The 19,556-nt window shown below is 40.9% G+C and overlaps 1 protein-coding gene across 1 annotated transcript in view; it reads left to right on the top strand.

The window, feature by feature from the left end:
• si:dkeyp-14d3.1 (transmembrane protein 132C) overlaps window positions 1–19,556 on the top strand; it is a 178,536-nt gene that overhangs the window by 104,491 nt on the left and 54,489 nt on the right. Inside the window, exon 5 of the mRNA XM_090189063.1 lies at window positions 19,388–19,531. Within this exon, the coding sequence (XP_090045189.1) occupies window positions 19,388–19,531 (144 nt within the window). The remainder of the gene's footprint in view (window positions 1–19,387; window positions 19,532–19,556) is intronic.

The following is a 19,556-nucleotide window of genomic DNA, read 5'->3' as shown; positions in this document are numbered from 1 at the left end:
GAGAAATTAAAGAAGGGGTTTGTATTCATGTGCTTTCTGAATGGTATTGTTAAACAATACATCATCACCCTGGCCTTCTCCGGCCACTTCCTCTCCCAAATGATACAGTAATCCATCAATGATACTCAGTTGGATGTTTCGTAACCCTTTACTGTAGATTTCCTAATGCATGCATTCATAATGTTTCCTTATTGATGTGTTATTTTCCCACATTCATTTAATTCCTTGCACCTTAGTGCCAGGCAAGTGAAATAGCAGGAAAGTGATTTATCAAACACATCGTCAGACACAGAGCATGTATCCAGTACCCTGTCAGACATGAGCACAAATACATCACAGTGAAGTTTGAAGTTTGTGCATTGTTTTAATATCGGGCTGGGTGCAGATAGAATATTCAGTTGTATATTATTCTATGTATTAAGGTATACCTGTAAGTAGGGATGTCAGAATACTCTGGTCTCAATCAGTGTCTGAGCAGCACACGACACGATGCAACAATACACTACACCAAGGGTTTTGAGGGCAAAGTTGTCTTTTTTTGTATTAACAATTCGCAATTGTTTATACAGATCTAAAGCGACACGTAAATCCCCAATGCTTTAGGCTAGAAACAAGCGGTAAAATTGGATGCACATGGGAATATCTTTGGTTTATCTCTGTAACAGTGAGAAGCTGAGCTACGACCTTCTAAAGTCGAGGAGTCAAAGAAATTGGACTTTGCTCAGGAAGTAATCTTATACAATGTGTGACTCTGTCGCTATCAATTGATCAAATCACTTTCTGTAAAACAGAATATTTATAATTAAATTGAGGCTTAATTTAAATTATCATAATTAAACATATTAAAACTGTAAGGGACTTGGGTTTTTACATTTGAATATACATAGTATATTGTCAATTTTTTATTTTATTAAGAGGGTACAATGTTTTTTAGAGCTGACAGGATGAGTAGAGGGGGAGGAGTGGCTACCTATGCTAATAATGAGCTCTCCATTGCACTAATTAAATCTGTCTCCATTCCAAATCAGTTTGAAGTGTTAGCTCTAAGTCTCACATTAGGTAACAACTGTAAAGTTACAGTTGTTGGAGTATATTGCCCACCTTCTAGTAAGAATATGCGTAGCCATTTAACAGACTTATTAGCCACTTTTATATCAACTGAAGTCATTTTCCTGGGAGATTTGAACTTTGATTGGAGAACACAGGACTCAGACAGATTTACTGAGGTAAATCTCACACAATTAATCACTGAGCCAACAAGACCAACTCTTAAGGTGCCTACAAAGCCCCCATTGCTTGATTATATACTAACAAATGCACCTGAGAAATATAGAGCTAGGGGAGTATTTCCACTAGGTGTCAGTGATCACTGCCCCATTGCATGTACTAGAGATGTCAAAATGCATAGGGCCAAACCTTATATTATCACAAAAAGAAATTATAGAAACTTTAGTGAAGAAGCTTCCTGACAGGATCTTTCCCATAGTAATCTTGAATCTATTTGTAATATAAATGGAGCCGAGTTGGCGTTCGAAAAATGTACTCGTGTTTTTATTTCCATCGCCGATAAACACGCTCCATACACTAAGGTTAGAGCAAAGAATAGATCAAACCCATGGTTTAGTTCAGACATTTCTGATACTATTGGTAAAAGAGATGTAGCATGGGCTAAGGCAAGAGAAACTTATTCTAGTTCTGACTGGCTAACTTTTAGGCACCTGAGAAACCTGTGCATCAGACTTGTTAGAAGAACAACATTGGATTACTCTGTGACCAGTTTAAATGACTGTTTCGGGAATCCAGCCAAATTCTGGAAAGTACTTAAAACATGAAATAACAATATGCACTCTACACTCCCAAATCAGATAGGGTTGGATACTGGACTCATTACTGATAAGAATGCCATTGATAATTCCTTCAACAATCATTTCATTGCAGCAGGCAATCTTTTGGAGAAAATGTCGACCACAAATGAAGGAAGAAAATATAAATATGAAGGGATTATGCATGAGTATGCTGATGCTGATGGTCAGAGTTTCTCACTAAGCCTCTTCCCAGAGGATAAAATTATTGATGCCTTGCTAACCATCGACACTAAGAAAGCAACGGGCTGACAAACTTGACCCCGGGTTGCTTGCTAGAGCTTCACCACTTATCTCTGGTGTTCTCACTCATATTTTTAACCTCACGTTGACCTCTGGGGTCATACCTAAGATTTGGAAGACTGCCTATGTGCTGGCTCTGCACAAAGATGGGGATACTGGTGACCTTGATAATTATCGACCAATCTCTAAGCAATGTTGGTAAATGTACAGCTGCACTCTGTCTTGTCTGACAACTGCATACTGAATACATTTCAGTCCGGTTTTAGACCGCCCGGGGCACAGTACTATCACAGCCACCACACTGGTTGTAAATTGTATTGTAAGAGCTTTGGATGAGAAGTTGAACTGTGTTGCTTTGTTTGTTGACCTGTCGAAGGCTTTCAATACAGTTGATCATTCTCTTCCACTGAATAGACTGACCTCATTGGGGTTGGCCTCCGATACATGTGTGTGGTTTCAGAATTATCTCAGTGGTAGATCTCAGGCTATTATTGCAGATGGAGTAAAATCAGGTTTTGTCACTGTTCACAAAGGAGTCCCACAAGGTTCGATTTTAGGTCCTTTATTATTCACTATATACATAAATGATATCTGTAACTCAGTGAAACAATACAACTTTAATTTCTATGCTGATGACACAGTACTATATGCCACAGCCCCATCACTCCCTCAAGCATTTACATTCCTGCAGTTTGACTTTCAATTGCTTCAAGATTAACTTGTAGATCTTAGGCTGGTGCTTAATTCAAGTAAAACTAAGTATATGGTATTTTCGCAATCCAAAAGTATACAATTGTAAAATCTGAACAAAAAATCTTGTCTGTCATCACAGGACAGAAAGGAAATTGTACAGGCCACTTTCATGTCAGTGCTTGATTATGGTGATGTTTTATATATGCATGGATCAGCATCAGTACTGAAGACATTGGAAGCAATGTATCATGCAACATTGCGCTTTGTTACTGGTGCAAACTTTTGCATGCGTCATTGCCTTTTGTACACTTCAGTTGGCTGGGACTCCCTGACTTTTAGAAGGGCCAGACACTGGTTGATATTTGTCTATAAAGCTGTTTTACAGAAACTTATCTTAATCCTAGTTATCTTAACTCAAAATTCCAGTGGTCAGATAGTATTTATCTGACTCTGTCACAGGACATGCTAGAGATACCCCAGATTCACTCCGAGTTAGGCAAAACAGCATTTGAATATCATGCTCCACACTCATGGAATGATTGCAGAGAGAATTCCAGTTAGATGTGTTGCTGCCTGTAAGGTAGTTTAAATGCACATTACAAAATACAATCACAGTTTAAAGTCAATATAATGTGTGTTTTTCTTATAGAAATGTATTTATTTTAATATTTTTAATCTCCATCTTGTACTTTGTATATGTTTTAATTTAGTTTGTTTTTACATTTTTATTAATTGCTATGTTGTTTTTATTGTATCACAATAAAGGGCACAACTGTAAAAGAGACTCTGCTTCAGTTTGTTTCCCCTGTTTAAATAAAGGTTAATAAATATTTGGTAATATAATAACATTTGGGGAAATTAGGTCTAAAAAAAATATTATTATTATATGTAAATAGCCTACCTAAAAGATTTCAAGAGTCTTATTAAACTACATAGAATTGCAGGAAATTAGCTTTAAAAAAGGTCCCTCAAATTATACAAAGCTAGTGTTGTATTTAATATACTGTAGGCTGTCAATAAACAATAAAACATTTCAACTGTGAAAAAGGGGGCCCTGTGGAAAAACAGTTGGGAACCCCTGCATTACACTACACTACACTACAGGGACCTGTATTTTCCTCCCATTATTGAATGGCACTCATGCACTACTCTAGCTGATTGCCTTGCCAGGGCAAAGCATTGCATTTCTTTGCATAGCATGACTCATAGAGTCTACAGTTGAGGCTGATGTATGAATCCTGAAGTGGCAATCCATTAGAAGCTGGTATAGTAGAGCTGGGGGGCTGATGAGAAATAGCGCTAGCTAATTGAGTCTACTGCGGTGTTCACATGTGTCATAATACATGTAATGTTAATGAGTACAACACATGTAATGAAATGTCCTCTGATCCGGAGCCACTCTCTCCTTGACACAGGACGCTCTGTTTAAATACCTATTTAAATTGCTTTCTAAATGAGAAGGATCTGTTCTATCCATCCTTGTTCCTTCTCTACAAAGCCTTTTCTACAATAGACTGTAAGAGAGAGACAATTCCCACTTGTTTTTGATAAAGCGGCAAGCCTAGTGTGGGTGGGAACTGCACTTGTGCGGAACTAAGTTTGCGAGTTTTCCATTTTCAAAAGAGTGGAAGTGCTTATTTTAATGGTGTATTATTTTGGTGTCAGATGTAAAATACAGACTGTCTTAAAATATCTACATAATTGAAAGGCTTAAAAAGGTGATGTAATTGTGGCTTCCTTTAAAGTTCGTTATTTTATTGGTGTATACCAAGTTGTGCTCTTCATATCTGGCCAAAATGTAGATGCCCCATTGATACAAAATGTGTTGTTTTCTTCCCCTATGTAAAACTAATAGATCAAATCCCTAAAACATTGGATAGAGAGGATTGTCAAAAAGATGAATTTCTTGACATATCACTAAGGCAGTATTTTCACAGATGGGTTGTTTTGGTCTTCTATCTGAAAGCAAACGTGACCCTGTGAGGCTTGAGAGAGAACCGGGTGGGAGGATTTTGGTGGTGGTAATGCATTTAGCAGTGGAGTTGACCTTTGAGCCTGAATAGGGAGGTTTCTGTCCAGAGGGCAGCTAAGCCAAGCTAAGCTGGCTATATGGATCTTGATCAGAGCCGGGTGAGAAAATCAGTCTGAGAGATCAGGTCATCCCTACCAGGCCTGTACCCGAGTAGGGGAAGAGCTCTCTATCGATCGGCTGAAAGTGATAGATTTGAGGCTGACATAGAGCAGGCTGATACTGACAGAGCTGCATCCCTGGCTGCATTCCTATAGCCCTGAGGGCCAGCCCAGACTCCACGAATGAGCAGGCAGAAGCAGAATATCAGCAGGGCATCGCTATACCATCACCAGCCCATCCAAATGCATTAGCCCCCCTGCTGCTGCCCTCATCCCTGCACAAACCCTGCCTGTGTTTTGGGGCAGGCAGAGAGCCCATTGTGTCCCTGGTGCCTGACCTTGGTGTCTCCTCTCCTGGAGTGCTGAAACTCGCTGTCATTTGTATTCATCAGGGATACAGGCTCCTCCCACCCACCTGATCAATTGATGTAGATATTGCAGGTGTGGTATTCATGAGCCTTGCAGGCAATTTGTCCTATAAAGTTCAAATATAGTGGTTCTACTTCTAGACATGTTTTATTCACCAGCTTCATAGCCCCGCATGAGAAGAAGAAATTCCTGGCCACTGTGCTCCAGAAGGTGGTTTACTTCCTGTCTGTTCACTGTAAGAGCCAATATTCAGTAACTACTCAAAACTACCTTCCAAAAGGAAGTTAATTTGTATTAACTCAGAGTCCTTGTGTTTACCTGTGAAGAACACTAATTTGTAAACCTACATTACATGTGGGAAGGAGGCAGTCTAATGAGAGAGCATGCTAGTGAACAAGTTGAACATGGGTACACATTAAAGATAGAATAGTATTGTAATTTAAAAGGTTTTATGTCCTAAGATTTGAAAGTGATTTCCTTGAAGAAATCAACCAGAAGTTTGAAGAGCTCGCAGACAAATACATTTTTTAAGACTGTGGAGAGAGCAAGAAATCACCAGAAAGCTTTTGAGAAACATAATCACAAAAACATCACAACAAACTTAAAAAATATTTTTAATCCATGTTTGATGCTGTTGTTTATGCAGCTTCAAAGTGCTTCTGTAGTTTTGTGATTTTTCCACCTTGTATTTTCCACCTCTCAACTCACATCAAGGTATTTTCTTTTTTATTGTAAACTCCATAATGTAATTAATATTTTAGGAAATGATTTTTCCAGTCACCAGTGTGTCGTTGAGAAACTTCAGTTGGTGTAGGAGAGGTTTACCTATAAATCATGTGTACTCATAAATAATGTAGAACTAGAGCAATTCAACGAGACCAAAGGGTCAATACTATCCATGAGCTGTCATATGTATTCCCATGCCCCAGCAACCCCCTTATACACATCCATGACAGACAGAATGTATGTATTGTCTGTCAGAGCATCATGTCATTTTCCTTACAGTATAGGGTCATCTATGAATATAGGAAGTGAAGTGGTAAATCTGAGGTTTGTCGTTTTTGAACTCAGCCCCTATCGAATTCACAGTGGAATATGGGTTATGTTGCACTTCCTAAGGCTTCCACTAGATGTCAACCGTCTTTAGAACGTTGTTTCAGGCTTCTCCTGTGAAGGGGGGCCGGATGGGAGCTGTTTGACTAACGGGTCTGCCAACAGCCTCGTTCTCAGTCACGCGCATTTCACATGAGAGGTATCTCTCGTTCCATTGCTTTTCTACAGACAATGGAATTCTCCGGTTGGAACATTATTGAACATTTATGATAAAAACATCCTAAAGATTGATTCTATACTTAGTTTGACAAGTTTCTTTGACCTGTAATATAACTTTTGGAACTTTCCGTCAGACTGGACCTGAACGAGCTTTTGGATTTGTTTACCAACATAAATGATGGACATTATCAAACAAAACAAACATTTATTGTGGAACTACGATTCCTGGGAGTGCATTCTGATGAAGATCATCAAAGGTAAGTGAATATTTATAATGCTATTTATGACTAATGTTGACTGCGCAACATGGCGGATATTTATTTTGGCTGGTTTGGGCTCTGAGCACCGTTCTCAGATTATGCTTTTTCCGTAAAGTTATTTGAATTCTGAAACAGCGGTTACATTAAGGAGAAGTGTATCTAAAGTTCCATGCATAACATTTTCAACAACATTTATAATGAGTATTTCTGTGAATTCATGTGGCTCTCTGCAACATCACTGCGTGTTTTGGAACTACTGAACATAACACGCCAATGTAAAATAAGATTTTTGGATATATATATGAACTTTACTGAACAAAACATGTGTTGTGTAACATGAAGTCCTATGAGTGTAATCTGATGAAGATCATCAAAGGTTAGTGATTAATTGTATCTCTATTTCTGCTTTTTGTGACTCCTCTCTTTGGCTGGAAAAATGAACATGGGTACAGAATCGTTTGTGGAGCTTTCACTGTAAAGCATTTTTGAAAACAGACACTGTGGCTGGATTACCAAGAATGTTATCTTTAAAATGGTGCCTAATACTTGTATGTTTGAGGAATTTGATTTATGAGATTTCTGTTGATTTGTATTTGGCGCACTGCAATTTCATTGGCTGTTGGCGAGGGGTTCCGCTATCGGAACAGAGTTGCCCTAGACAGGTTATCTCTCCTAAAAATGATCCTGGATCTTCTCTTCAATTCCAATCCTCCTTTCTTTAGGGCTTTGCAGTTAGTTAATGAGTGAATGAACAGTGAGTTCAGTGCTATCCAGAAAACAACCAAATCTCTATATAATGGCTCTGAGGCCTCCGTCGTGATAGTTGTGTTATTTCCAACACCAACAGACCCTGGCCATGGGATTCCCAGCTGGCTCTCTCATTAGACCTCTGTACCCAAGCTGGCACTCAGTGGAGATCTCCACTATCAAAGTAGCCATTGAATCCAGCAGCACTTCTCACCCTGCCTCCCCTGCACTGGCCTGTTCTAATAAGAAGATAAGCTCTGAGATGAGCGGGCTCTGGAGGTCCAGCTGACACTATTGGAAAGTGGTTAGTGTTGTTTTAGGAGGCAGTGAGGGATGACTGCCTGGTGGAGAGACTGTATGACCTGTTCCCGGTGACACACACACACACACACACAGCAGTCCCCCCTGTTACAACCTCTTTGAGGGGAAAGAAGGGAGAGAGAAAATAAACATAGAGAGAGAGGTGGCTTGGTCTCAGGTGGAGAAAAAGAGTGAAATGGAGAGACCCTCATTAAAAGGGAGCGTTCATTTCACAAACGTCCCCAACACCTCAATGAGTTGTCATGCAGTGATAAATTGTTCTGCGTGGTGCAAACCAGGCCTTCATTCTCTTCTCCTCCACCATGTTCACTTCCTCCCAATTAAATGCCCATTGGACTGAGAAAGAGAGAGCACACTGGGCACTACACAGAGAGGAGAGTGGAGTGGATGAAAGGACATAGGAAAATAATTCTGCTTTGAAAGTCTCTTAGCCTGCTTAAAGTGGAACTGACAGCGTTTTAACTACTTTGCAGATATGAAACAATCAGACAGAAAAGAAACAAACAGAAAAGGTTTGAGATGGTTTAGCTAATATCCCCTCATTAGATTTTAGCTCATCTTGCTCTGGCTAGTTGTTGATCTTGTTCTTGTTGATGTGCATAACTGAGGGAGAAAGCATCTACCTTTCATGGTTGTTTGATCAATAGGACTGTAAAGTTCCCAAATGTAAGAGGACTCCTGCGGTATTTACATATGTGACTGACCGGCTCGATTCAGTCTTATGTAGCAACATTTGAAATGGCGTTTTTTTTAAACATTGGATAAAAGTAGAGACTAGAAAATGGTATATCGGGAAAGTAATTCTGCAATTCTGAAAGTTGCTAAACTTGTAACCCCACTTTTGAGAAAATGGCCCTTGAATGATTTTTGGTATACCTACTGGAGAGCTCTTCTTTGTCTACACCCATTCAGCATTATTCCCACCCTCTTAAGCCTTAGCTCCACCCATCTCTTTAAGGATCCACGTGAGGCCATGTACTAAACAACCAAAGATTCCAAGACTAAAGGTTGGTGTATTTTAACACCAATAAACCCACCTGTTTAAAAATGAATTTAGGATATGTCAATTTAGCAAACCAGGCAACTGAAAGCTACTTCCTAAACAATGTTTTGGTTCGTTTCTAGCTAGCTAGTTAATGTTACCTTAGCTGGCTAGCCAGTTAAAATGGTGACCATGTCATAAAGCTAACAACGTCTTCACTTTAGCTGATTTGTATTCATTATTTCAGGAAAAAAACTATAAAGCAGATCATTATTTACAAGTAAATCAAATCAATTTTATTGGTCACAGACACATGGTTAGCAGATGTTAATGCGAGCGTAGTGAAATGCTTGTGCTTCTAGGTCTGACTGCAATAATATTTAACAGTAATCTAACATTCACAACAACTACCTTATACACATATACACAAATGTAAAGGGATGAACAAATTATGTACATATTAATATATGGATGAGCGATGGCGTGCGGCATAGGTAAGATGCAGTAGATGGTATAGAACACAGTACATATACATATGAGATGAGTAATGTAGGATATGTAAACATTATTAAAGTGGTGTTATTTAAAGTGACTACTGAAACCTTTTATTGAGTCCATTTATTTAAGTGGCCAGAGATTTGAGTCTGTATGTTGGCAGCAGCCTCTCTATGTTAGTGATGGCTGTTTAAAACCTGTTGGGGCAAGGCGTTCCCCTCACGGAACTCCACCCCCCCGTTCAGCTGAAAAGGTGGCGCAGGGAATTCAAAAATATTCTTTAGAAATATTTAACTTTCACACATGAACAAGTCCAATACCTCAAATGAAAGATAAACACCTTGTTCATCTACCCATCATGTCAGATTTTTAAAATGTTTTACAACGAAAACACAACATGTAACATTTATGTTAGACCACCACCAAACCAAAGAAAAAACATTTTTTTCCAGCCAAAGATAAAATCACAAAAGCAGGATTAGAAATAAAATCAATCGCTAACCTCTTGAAAATCTTCATCAGATGACAGTCATATGACATGTTACACAGTACATTTATGTTTTGTTCGATAATATGCATTTTTATATCCACAAATCTCGGTTTACATTGACGCCGTGTTCAGAAATTCCTCCAAAATATCAGGAGGAATTATAGAAAGCTACGCCAGATAACAGAAATACTCATCATAAACTTTGACTAAAGATACATGTTCTACATATAATTAAAGATACACTGGTTCTTAATGCAACCGCTGTGTCAGATTTTTTTTTAAACAGTACGGAAAAAGCCTAACATTGCAATAATCTGAGACGGCGCTCAGACGTAACAATATTTCTCCGCCATGTTGGAGTCAACAGAAATACGAAATTACAACATAAATATTCCCTTACCTTTGATGATCTTTCATCAGAATGTAGTGCAAGGAGTCCTAGTTCCACAATAAACCGTTGTTTTGTTCCATAATGTCCAATACTAGTGTCCAAGTAGCTGCATATGCTATCACTTTCAGCTCACGTGCCCAAAAACTGACTGCTGGTCCAAGATAACTTGCATGAAAACTTCCAAAATACATATTCCAGGTCGAATAAACTGGTCAAACTAAGTACAGAATCAATCTTCAGGATGTTATAATCATATATATGCAATAACGTTCCAACCGGATCATTCATTTTCATCTGGGGCTGATTGGAACAGCTGTAGCACTCACAGAGAAATGCGCCACAGCAAAATGGCATTCTGTTGCGACACCGACTCTTTTCCCTCCCATTAGGTCAACGTTCACAGCTAATGCTCCGTTACACTTTCTACTGAAGGAGGACATCTAGTGGAAGGCATAGGAAGTGTTTCCAGATCCATATATTATTGGGAAAGGAGGGGGCGATGACGTCAAAGTTGCCCCAACTTTCAGAATTTCAAAATTTGTTTGGAAGATTGCCTGGCCTATGAGTTCTGTTATACTCACAGACATAATTCAAACAGTTTTAGAAACTTCAGAGTGTTTTCTATCCAATAGTAATAATAATATGCATATACAGTGCCTTGCGAAAGTATTCGGCCCCCTTGAACTTTGCGACCTTTTGCCACATTTCAGGCTTCAAACATAAAGATATAAAACTGTATTTTTTTGTGAAGAATCAACAACAAGTGGGACACAATCATGAAGTGGAACGACATTTATTGGATATTTCAAACTTTTTTAACAAATCAAAAACTGAAAAATTGGGCGTGCAAGATTCACGCTTTCAGTTTTACGCGAAAGCTGCCCTTAATCCACGGTTTCTGGTTAGGGAAGGTTTTAATAGTCACAGCAGGTATGACATCGATGCACTTGCTAATAAACTCGCTCCCTGAGTCAGCGTATATATGAATGTTGCTGTCTGAGGCTATCCGCAGCATATCCCAGTCCATGTGATCGAAGCAATCTTGAAGCGTGGAATCCAATTGGTCAGACCAGTTTTGTATTGACCTGAGCACGGGCGTTTCCTGTTTGAGTTTATGTCTATAGGCTGGAAGCAACAAAATGGATTCATGGTCAGATTTGCCAAAGACAGGGCGCAGGAGGGCTTTGTATGAATCGCGGAAGGAAGAGTAGCAATGATCCAGAATTCTGCCAGCTCGTTTTGAGCATTCGATATGCTGATAGAATTTAGGGGGTATTAATCTTAGGTTAGCTTTGTTAAAATCCCCAGCTACAATAAATGCAGCCTCGGAATATATGGTTTACATAGAGTCCAGTGAAGTTCTTTCATGGCCGACGAGGTATCTGCTTGGGGGGATATACACGGCTGTGACTATAATCGAAGAGAGTTCTCTTGGAAGATAATGCGGTCTGCATTTGATTGTAAGGAATTCTAGGTCAGGTGAACAACAGGACTTGAGTTCCTGTATGCTGTTGTGATTACACCATGAGTTGTTAATCATAAGGCATACACCCCCGCCCTTCTTCTTACCAGAGAGATGTTTGTTTCTGTCTGCACGATGCGTCAAGAAATTGGGTGGCTGTACCGACTCTGACAATGTATCCTGAGTGAGCCATGTTTCCGTGAAACAGAGAATGTTGCAATCTCTGATGTCTCTATGGAAGGCAACTCGTGCCATAGTTTCGTCCGCCTTGTTATCTGGAGATTGGACATTGGCAAGTAATATGCTCGGAAGCGGTGGATGGTGTGCTCGCCTTCTGAGTCTGACAAGTAGGCTGCTCCATCTGCCTCTCCTGCGGCGACCGTGTTGTTTTGGGTCGGCCTCTGGGATAAGATCGGAAGTCCAGGGTGGAGGTCCGAAAAAAGGATCCGCTTCGGGAAAGACGTGTGTGTTCTCTTTTTGACTCCCTCTGCATATTTGCAATCAAATGCCAGAATTTTGGAGAGCAAAACTTTTGCAGTTCTACTATGTGATGGCGTTAAAAAAAAGCTGCATTAGAAAGGATTACCTACACAGCTCATGTTATAGACAGAAGCGTGCTACATGGCAGACCAATCCGAACTCATGTCTCGGCATGTCCAGCCCATCCATTATGTCAGCCAAACATGGCTACCGGGAAGGTTACTGTCATTTTTCATGGCTAAACCAACTACAGTAGGCTCATCATTTAATTTCTGGCCATACGCCTAGTTTCCTGAAACGAGTCACATATTTGCAGAAATCCATTCAGTATTTTGTAGCTTTTGGCGAATGTGTTCCACTGATCTAATGTCATGCTGTTGCTACTGCCTGTAAACACACAGTCCAGTTTAAAGTGAATGATGTCAGGCCGGTGTGGTAAATGGCTTATTTGCATAAAGGCCGAATGTAGTTCTGATTGGCTATGGCGGACCAGTCTGTGTATTGTCCGGTCCTGGACAAGACTGACACATTTTTACTAGGTTTTATTTACTGCAGTGTCTAATAATTTTCCCAACTCTATACTGCTATAGAATTTTCACAAATGCCTTACTCTACGTCATTCCCAAACATTCTATGAATTTAAGAAAACATTAAAATGACAATTTCTACGGTGCATTCGGAAAGTATTCAGACCCTTTGACATTTTTTTTCTTATTCTAAAATGCATTAAATAAAAAGTCCTAAGAAATCTACACACAATACCCCATAATGACAAAGCAAAAACAAACAAACAAATAAAAAATACCTTATTTACATAAGTATTCAGACCCTTTGCTATGAGACTCAAAATTGAGCTCATGTGCATCCTGTTTCCATTGATCATCCTTGAGATGTTTTTACAACTTGATTGGAGTCCACCAGTGGTAAATCCAATTGATTGGACAAAATTGGAAAGGCACACACCTGTTTATATAAGGTCACAAAGTTGACAGTGCATGTCAGAGCAAAAACCAAGCCATGAGGTTGAAGGAATTGTCCGTAGAGCTCAAAGACAGGATTGTGTCGAGGCACGGATCTTGTGAAGTGTACCAAAAATTGTCTGCATCATTGAAGGTCCCCAAAAACACAGTGGCCTCTGTCCTTCTTAAATGGAAGAAGTTTGGAACCACCAAGAGCTGGCCTCCCAGCCAAACTGAGTAATTGGGGGAAAAGGGCCTTGGTCAGGGAGGTGAGCATGAACCCGATGGTCACTCTGACAGAGCTCCAGAGTTCCCTTTATGGAGATGGGAAAACCTTCCAGAAGGACAACAATCTCTGCAGCATTCCACCAATCAGGTCTTTATGGTAGAATGGCCAGACGGAAGCCACTCCTCAGTAAAAGGCACACTTGAAGCCCACTTGGAGTTTGCCAAAAGGCACCTAAAGACTCTCAGATCATGAGAAACAAGATTCTCTGGTCTGATGAAACCAACATTGAACTCTTTGGCCTGAATACCAAGCGTCACGTCTGGAGGAAACCTGGCACCATTGCTACAGTGAAGAATGGTGGTGCCAGCATCATGCTGTGGGGATGTTTTTCAGCGGCAGGGACTGGGAGATTAGTCAGGATCGAAGGAAAGATGAACGGAGCAAAGTACAGAGAGATCCTTGATGAAAACATGCTCCAGTGTACTCAGGACCTCAGAATGGGGTGAAGGTGCACCTTCCAACAGAGCAACAATACAAGCCAGACGCGAGCACACAGCCAAGAAAACGCAGGAGTGGCTAAGGGGCAAATGTAATCAATTTTAGAAAAAGGCTGTAATGTAACAAAATGTGGAAAAAGTCAAGGGATCTGAATACTTTCCGAATGCACTATAAGTGCTCACTTGTCAATTTTTTCTTTTAAAATGTGTTATTCTCCCTGGGGGTGTATATGAACAGATTTTAACAAGATTTAATGTTGCTAAAACGTTGGCAGTTCCACTTTAATAGCTTCATGACACAGATGGATTGTCATTTATTTTCCGAAACATATTTGTCATCTTCTTATGCCCTTTTTATTGACTCCCTGTACACAAATAATGTGAAAGGTAGAAAATGTTTGTTTATCTCAGAGTAGTGGGTTATCTAAGCTTTTTTTTATATAAATAATGAACTTAAATTGCTTGACTGTTTAAGGGCTATCACATTTTACATGTGCATCCGTCATATTAATTCATCACCTGCTCAAATTGAGAGAAAAAAATATGAGTGGGCCAGCACACCCAGTATTATAATAGGTTATGCACACAACAATCAAGTAAAATATTATTGAGTAGATAAGACTGCATTGGTCAATGATGTGCTCCTACTTATTCGTACGGTAGGCTACATGAGCAAGGCACATTAAGCTGGGTTTCAAACTGCCCCAGTGGTTTTGACATAGGTATAAGCACAGATGGGTCTCTCTCCCTCTCCACACCAGATGTATTTTTACTGCTTTCTCTCTCGCTCTCACCAGTGCTTTATGAATAATACAAGCCTTTCAAATCCCTGGCTCAATGTTGTGCTTGACCTGCTCTAGTGGGAGCAGTGGTCAAGGTGGCTGGGTTAGAATGTGAATGTTTTAGGGCAGGCAGAGGCAGATGTGGCGAGCGGGATCACTAGCCTGTAGCCTGGGACAGCACAGGGAGCTTGGCTGGCTGCTTCTCATGCTGGCTGTGTCACTCTGGCTGACACTATAAGTCTCACTTATTTTCAGATACAAGCCAGATGTGGGCAGAAATTATGGCCCAGACCACATCTCCAAGCAGCGACCGCACCGTGCTGAATGCTAACAAAGGCCCATGATAAACTGGGCAGCCACTTCTCCCAGATGTTATAAGGCAAAGGCCGAAAAACAATCAATCTGTGTGGCTGAGACAGGACTGATTGGCTATCAAATAGGGTCTCCAGAACTGGTAGCTATTTGCTCCTGGGTCACAGAACAACCCGCATCAAGGCCATGCAAGGTAATAGTGTTAAGGAGTCACTCAATATAAGTGAGTTTTAGGTATATGGTTTCTCAGGTATAAGGATGACAAAAATGTATCACATTCCTAAAAAGTCTAAGTCTCCCATCCAGGTGGTAGCATTACACTGTTAAAACGAAGTGCTTTGTAACACTAAAACTAGTGGCAACTCAGCTGGCACCACCTTAAAGGAGACAAAACCTTATATTTGCTGGAATATTGAAACACATGGTTGTGAGGGTAGTGTACTGAAACATTAATCCTGAGGTGTTCTGAAACCTGACATGGTTTGTTCTAACACCACATAATCAAGAGTTGTGCACCACCTTGACAGAGACTGGGAGCACTAACCCGAAAAGGCATGTCCAGTGCAGAATTAGATCCCTTCTCTTTCGTTGTTGTTCCCTCTAAAACTCCTAAACACTATGAAGGTGTTTTGAATCCTGTCTAGTGCAGAATTAGATCCATTCTCTTTCGGTGTTGTTCCCTCTAAAGCTCCTAAACACTATGAAGGTGTTTTGAATCCTGTCTAGTGCAGAATTAGATCCATTCTTCTAGAGTCTCCCAATACTGTAAACGGGAGTCCCTCTTATTGTATATTCCCTGCTCTGATATAGGAATACCTATGTGAGAATGCTGTTCATCGACTACAGCTCGGCATTCAACACCATAGTACCCTCCAAGCTCGTCATCAAGCTCGAGACCCTGGGTCTCGACCCCGCCCTGTGCAACTGGGTACTGGACTTCCTGACGGGCCGCCCCCAGGTGGTGAGGGTAGGCAACAACATCTCCCCCCCGCTGATCCTCAACACTGGGGCCCCACAAGGGTGCGTTCTGAGCCCTCTCCTGTACTCCCTGTTCACCCACGACTGCGTGGCCACGCACGCCTCCAACTCAATCATCAAGTTTGCGGACGACACAACAGTGGTAGGCTTGATTACCATCAATGACGAGACGGCCTACAGGGAGGAGGTGAGGGCCCTCGGAGTGTGGTGTCAGGAAAATAACCTCACACTCAACGTCAACAAAACTAAGGAGATGATTGTGGACTTCAGGAAACAGCAGAGGGAACACCCCCCTATCCACATAGATGGAACAGTAGTGGAGAGGGTAGCAAGTTTTAAGTTCCTCGGCATACACATCACAGACAAACTGAATTGGTCCACTCACACAGACAGCATCGTGAAGAAGGCGCAGCAGCGCCTCTTCAACCTCAGGAGGCTGAAGAAATTCGGCTTGTCACCAAAAGCACTCACAAACTTCTACAGATGCACAATCGAGAGCATCCTGGCGGGCTGTATCACCGCCTGGTATGGCAACTGCACCGCCCTCAACCGTAAGGCTCTCCAGAGGGTAGTGAGGTCTGCACAACGCATCACCGGGGGCAAACTACCTGCCCTCCAGGACACCTACACCACCCAATGTCACAGGAAGGCCATAAAGATCATCAAGGACATCAACCACCCGAGCCACTGCCTGTTCACCCCGCTATCATCCAGAAGGCGAGGTCAGTACAGGTGCATCAAAGCTGTAGAGACTGAAAAACAGCTTCTATCTCAAGGCCATCAGACTGTTAAACAGCCACCACTAACACTGAGTGGCTGCTGCCAACACACTGACACTGACTCAACTCCAGCCACTTTAATAATGGGAATTGATGGGAAATGATGTAAATATATCACTAGCCACTTTAAACAATGCTACCTTATATAATGTTACTTACCCTACATTATTCATCTCATATGCATACGTATATACTGTACTCTATATCATCGACTGTATCCTTATGTAATACATGTATCACTAGCCACTTTAAACTATGCCACTTTGTTTACATACTCATCTCATTTGTACATACTGTACTCGATACCATCTACTGTATCTTGCCTATGCTGCTCTGTACCATCACTCATTCATATATCCTTATATACATATTATTTATCCCCTTACACTGTGTACAAGACAGTAGTTTTGGAATTGTTAGTTAGATTACTTGTTATTACTGCATTGTCGGAACTAGAAGCACAAGCATTTCGCTACACTCGCATTAACATCTGCTAACCATGTGTATGTGACAAATAAAATTTGATTTGATTTGATTTAGTTGACTTTGTTAGTGGCACTATAGCCCTAGTAAGTTTCATGGTCGGTCTATTTTAACAGTCTACTAGTTAGAGTAATAATTCCTGTACTACAGGAATCTGGCTCATATTTCACTATGACCTCTGTCTCATTCAGAGTCAGCTGTAAGTAACTCTTCTGTTGTGCACCACATCTCTCCATTTTGCCAATAATTGCGCTTTCTGTGTGTGTGTGGCTGGCTGTGTGGGCCATTGAAGCATCTTATTACTGACCGGGCCTGCTCTCTCACTTCTGCTGGTCCCAGCCTGCTGGGTCACTTCCAACATACTGTAACTAATGTAACACTGCCCTGTGTTTCAGCAGGTCTCAACCATTTACCCCATCTATTATAAAAGACCCTCTGGAAATGAAGGAATCCCAGCAGACAAAGAATTAATTTCCTGCAGCCCCTATTTTAAGGGGAATTGAAGCAAAGTCAGCACCAGAGTGAGAGAGAGGGGTTTATATGCTATGTAACACTGTCACAGTCAATAAAAATGTAATGAAAAGCTATTTGAAGATGGTGCCACATTAAGTGTTTTTGTGATTCCTTGGTATCTTTTGGCACAGCTAATAACCATTTCACTCCAAAGCCTGAATGGACTGGGTAATTGACGCTTACAAAAGTCCAGGCTCCTTTTAACGGAACTTAATCCCCCTTTTCTCTCTTTTTTTCACAAGCACACAGTCATAAGTAAAAGTATTAAGGACCCGTGCTGGCAGTATACAGAGCAGTATACAAATTCATGTGTTCTTCCCTCATGCAGAGAAAGGAACATGTTGACAGGAAGTCATACACACAGCAGATAGAGCCTGTTACAAGGTGTCAGTATTAGTGATATGAAAATATGTCAATGTCTTCTATAGACATCATTTTGGAATTAGGTTAATAACCATACCTTAATTCTGCCTAATGTCATGCCATCTCAGAAGCATTTGAAAGCCAAGTCTTCAGTATAGACACAGCTTTAACCAAGGTTTTGTAGTAGCAATTAAATGAGAAGACCTTGCTTGGAATGACATTTTTCTCTCTATAGGATTAAATAATGTCATGTGGGGTCCTCAAAGCAAAGAGCAGACAGTCCTCAATGATCTAAAGGCTGTGTACCTTGGCTCCAAGGCCTTTCTCGTGCTGGTTCAGCTTGCTTAGCTGTCTAATTGAAATCAAACTGTAATGAAGTGAATGGCTAAAACAGACAATTTCATGTTCATGTCTGGCTAAGACAGTAAAGCCTTTCCCAGGCCTGTCTTAATTGGCCCAATTATCTCCTCTGACAGTGCGATGGCTGTGTAATGAAAGGTTAGGGGCTTTATTGGGAGTAATGAACCCCTGCTGATCCTCTTTCTCCACCAGGGTTTCCATTTAATAAAAATACTGAGGTCAGACACAGCTGCCCACTCACTAATAGAACTGAGCTTGTTTCTCTACCCAGAGCTGTGAACTCACTAACAGTAACAGATCTATCCATTCAGTAATGGAGCTGATTCTAGAGCTGTCCATTCAGTAATAGTACTGATTCTAGAGATGTTCACTATAAGGCTGTCCACCCAGTAATGGAGCTGATTCTAGAGCTGTCCACTCAGTAATATAACTGATTCTAGAGATGTTCACTATAAAGCTGTCCACCCAGTAATGGAGCTGATTCTAGAGCTGTCCACTCAATAATAGTGCTGATTCTAGAGTTGTCCACCCAGTAGCAGTGCTGATTCTAGAGATGTTCACTATAAAGCTGTCCACCCAGTAATGGTGCTGATTCTAGAGCTGTCCTCTCAGTAATAGTGCTGATTCTAGAGTTGTCCACCCAGTAGCAGTGCTGATTCTAGAGCTGTCCACTCAGTAATAATGTTGATTCGAGCACTGTCCACTCAGTAATGGTGCTTATTCTAGAACTGTCCACTCAGTAATGGTGCTTATTCTAGAACTGTCCACTCAGTAATGGTGCTTATTCTAGAACTGTCCACTCGGTAATGGTGCTGATTCTGGAGCCGTCCACTCAGTAATAGTTCTGATTATAGAGCTGTTTTTCTCCATGGTGTGTAATGTACTAATATTACCCTGTGTATGACTGTTGCTGGTCCTCTCTCTCTTTCTCTCAGGACACAGAGATCCTGAATACGGCAGTGCTGACAGGGAAGACTGTGGCTGTCCCAGTTAAGGTGGTGACCATCGGAGCGGACGGCATGGTCACTGACGTCTCAGAGGCAGTGGACTGTCATTCCACAGATGAAGATGTGGTCAAGGTCAGTCATTAGAGGCTAATCAGAA

The sequence above is a fragment of the Oncorhynchus mykiss genome, chromosome 11, assembly GCF_057628025.1.
Source record: "Oncorhynchus mykiss isolate SJ-2025 chromosome 11, ASM5762802v1, whole genome shotgun sequence".
In the NCBI taxonomy this organism is placed as follows: Eukaryota; Metazoa; Chordata; class Actinopteri; order Salmoniformes; family Salmonidae; genus Oncorhynchus; species Oncorhynchus mykiss.
The sequence above is the reverse complement of the archived record's forward strand: the minus strand, read 5'-3'. Positions and strand labels throughout refer to the sequence as shown.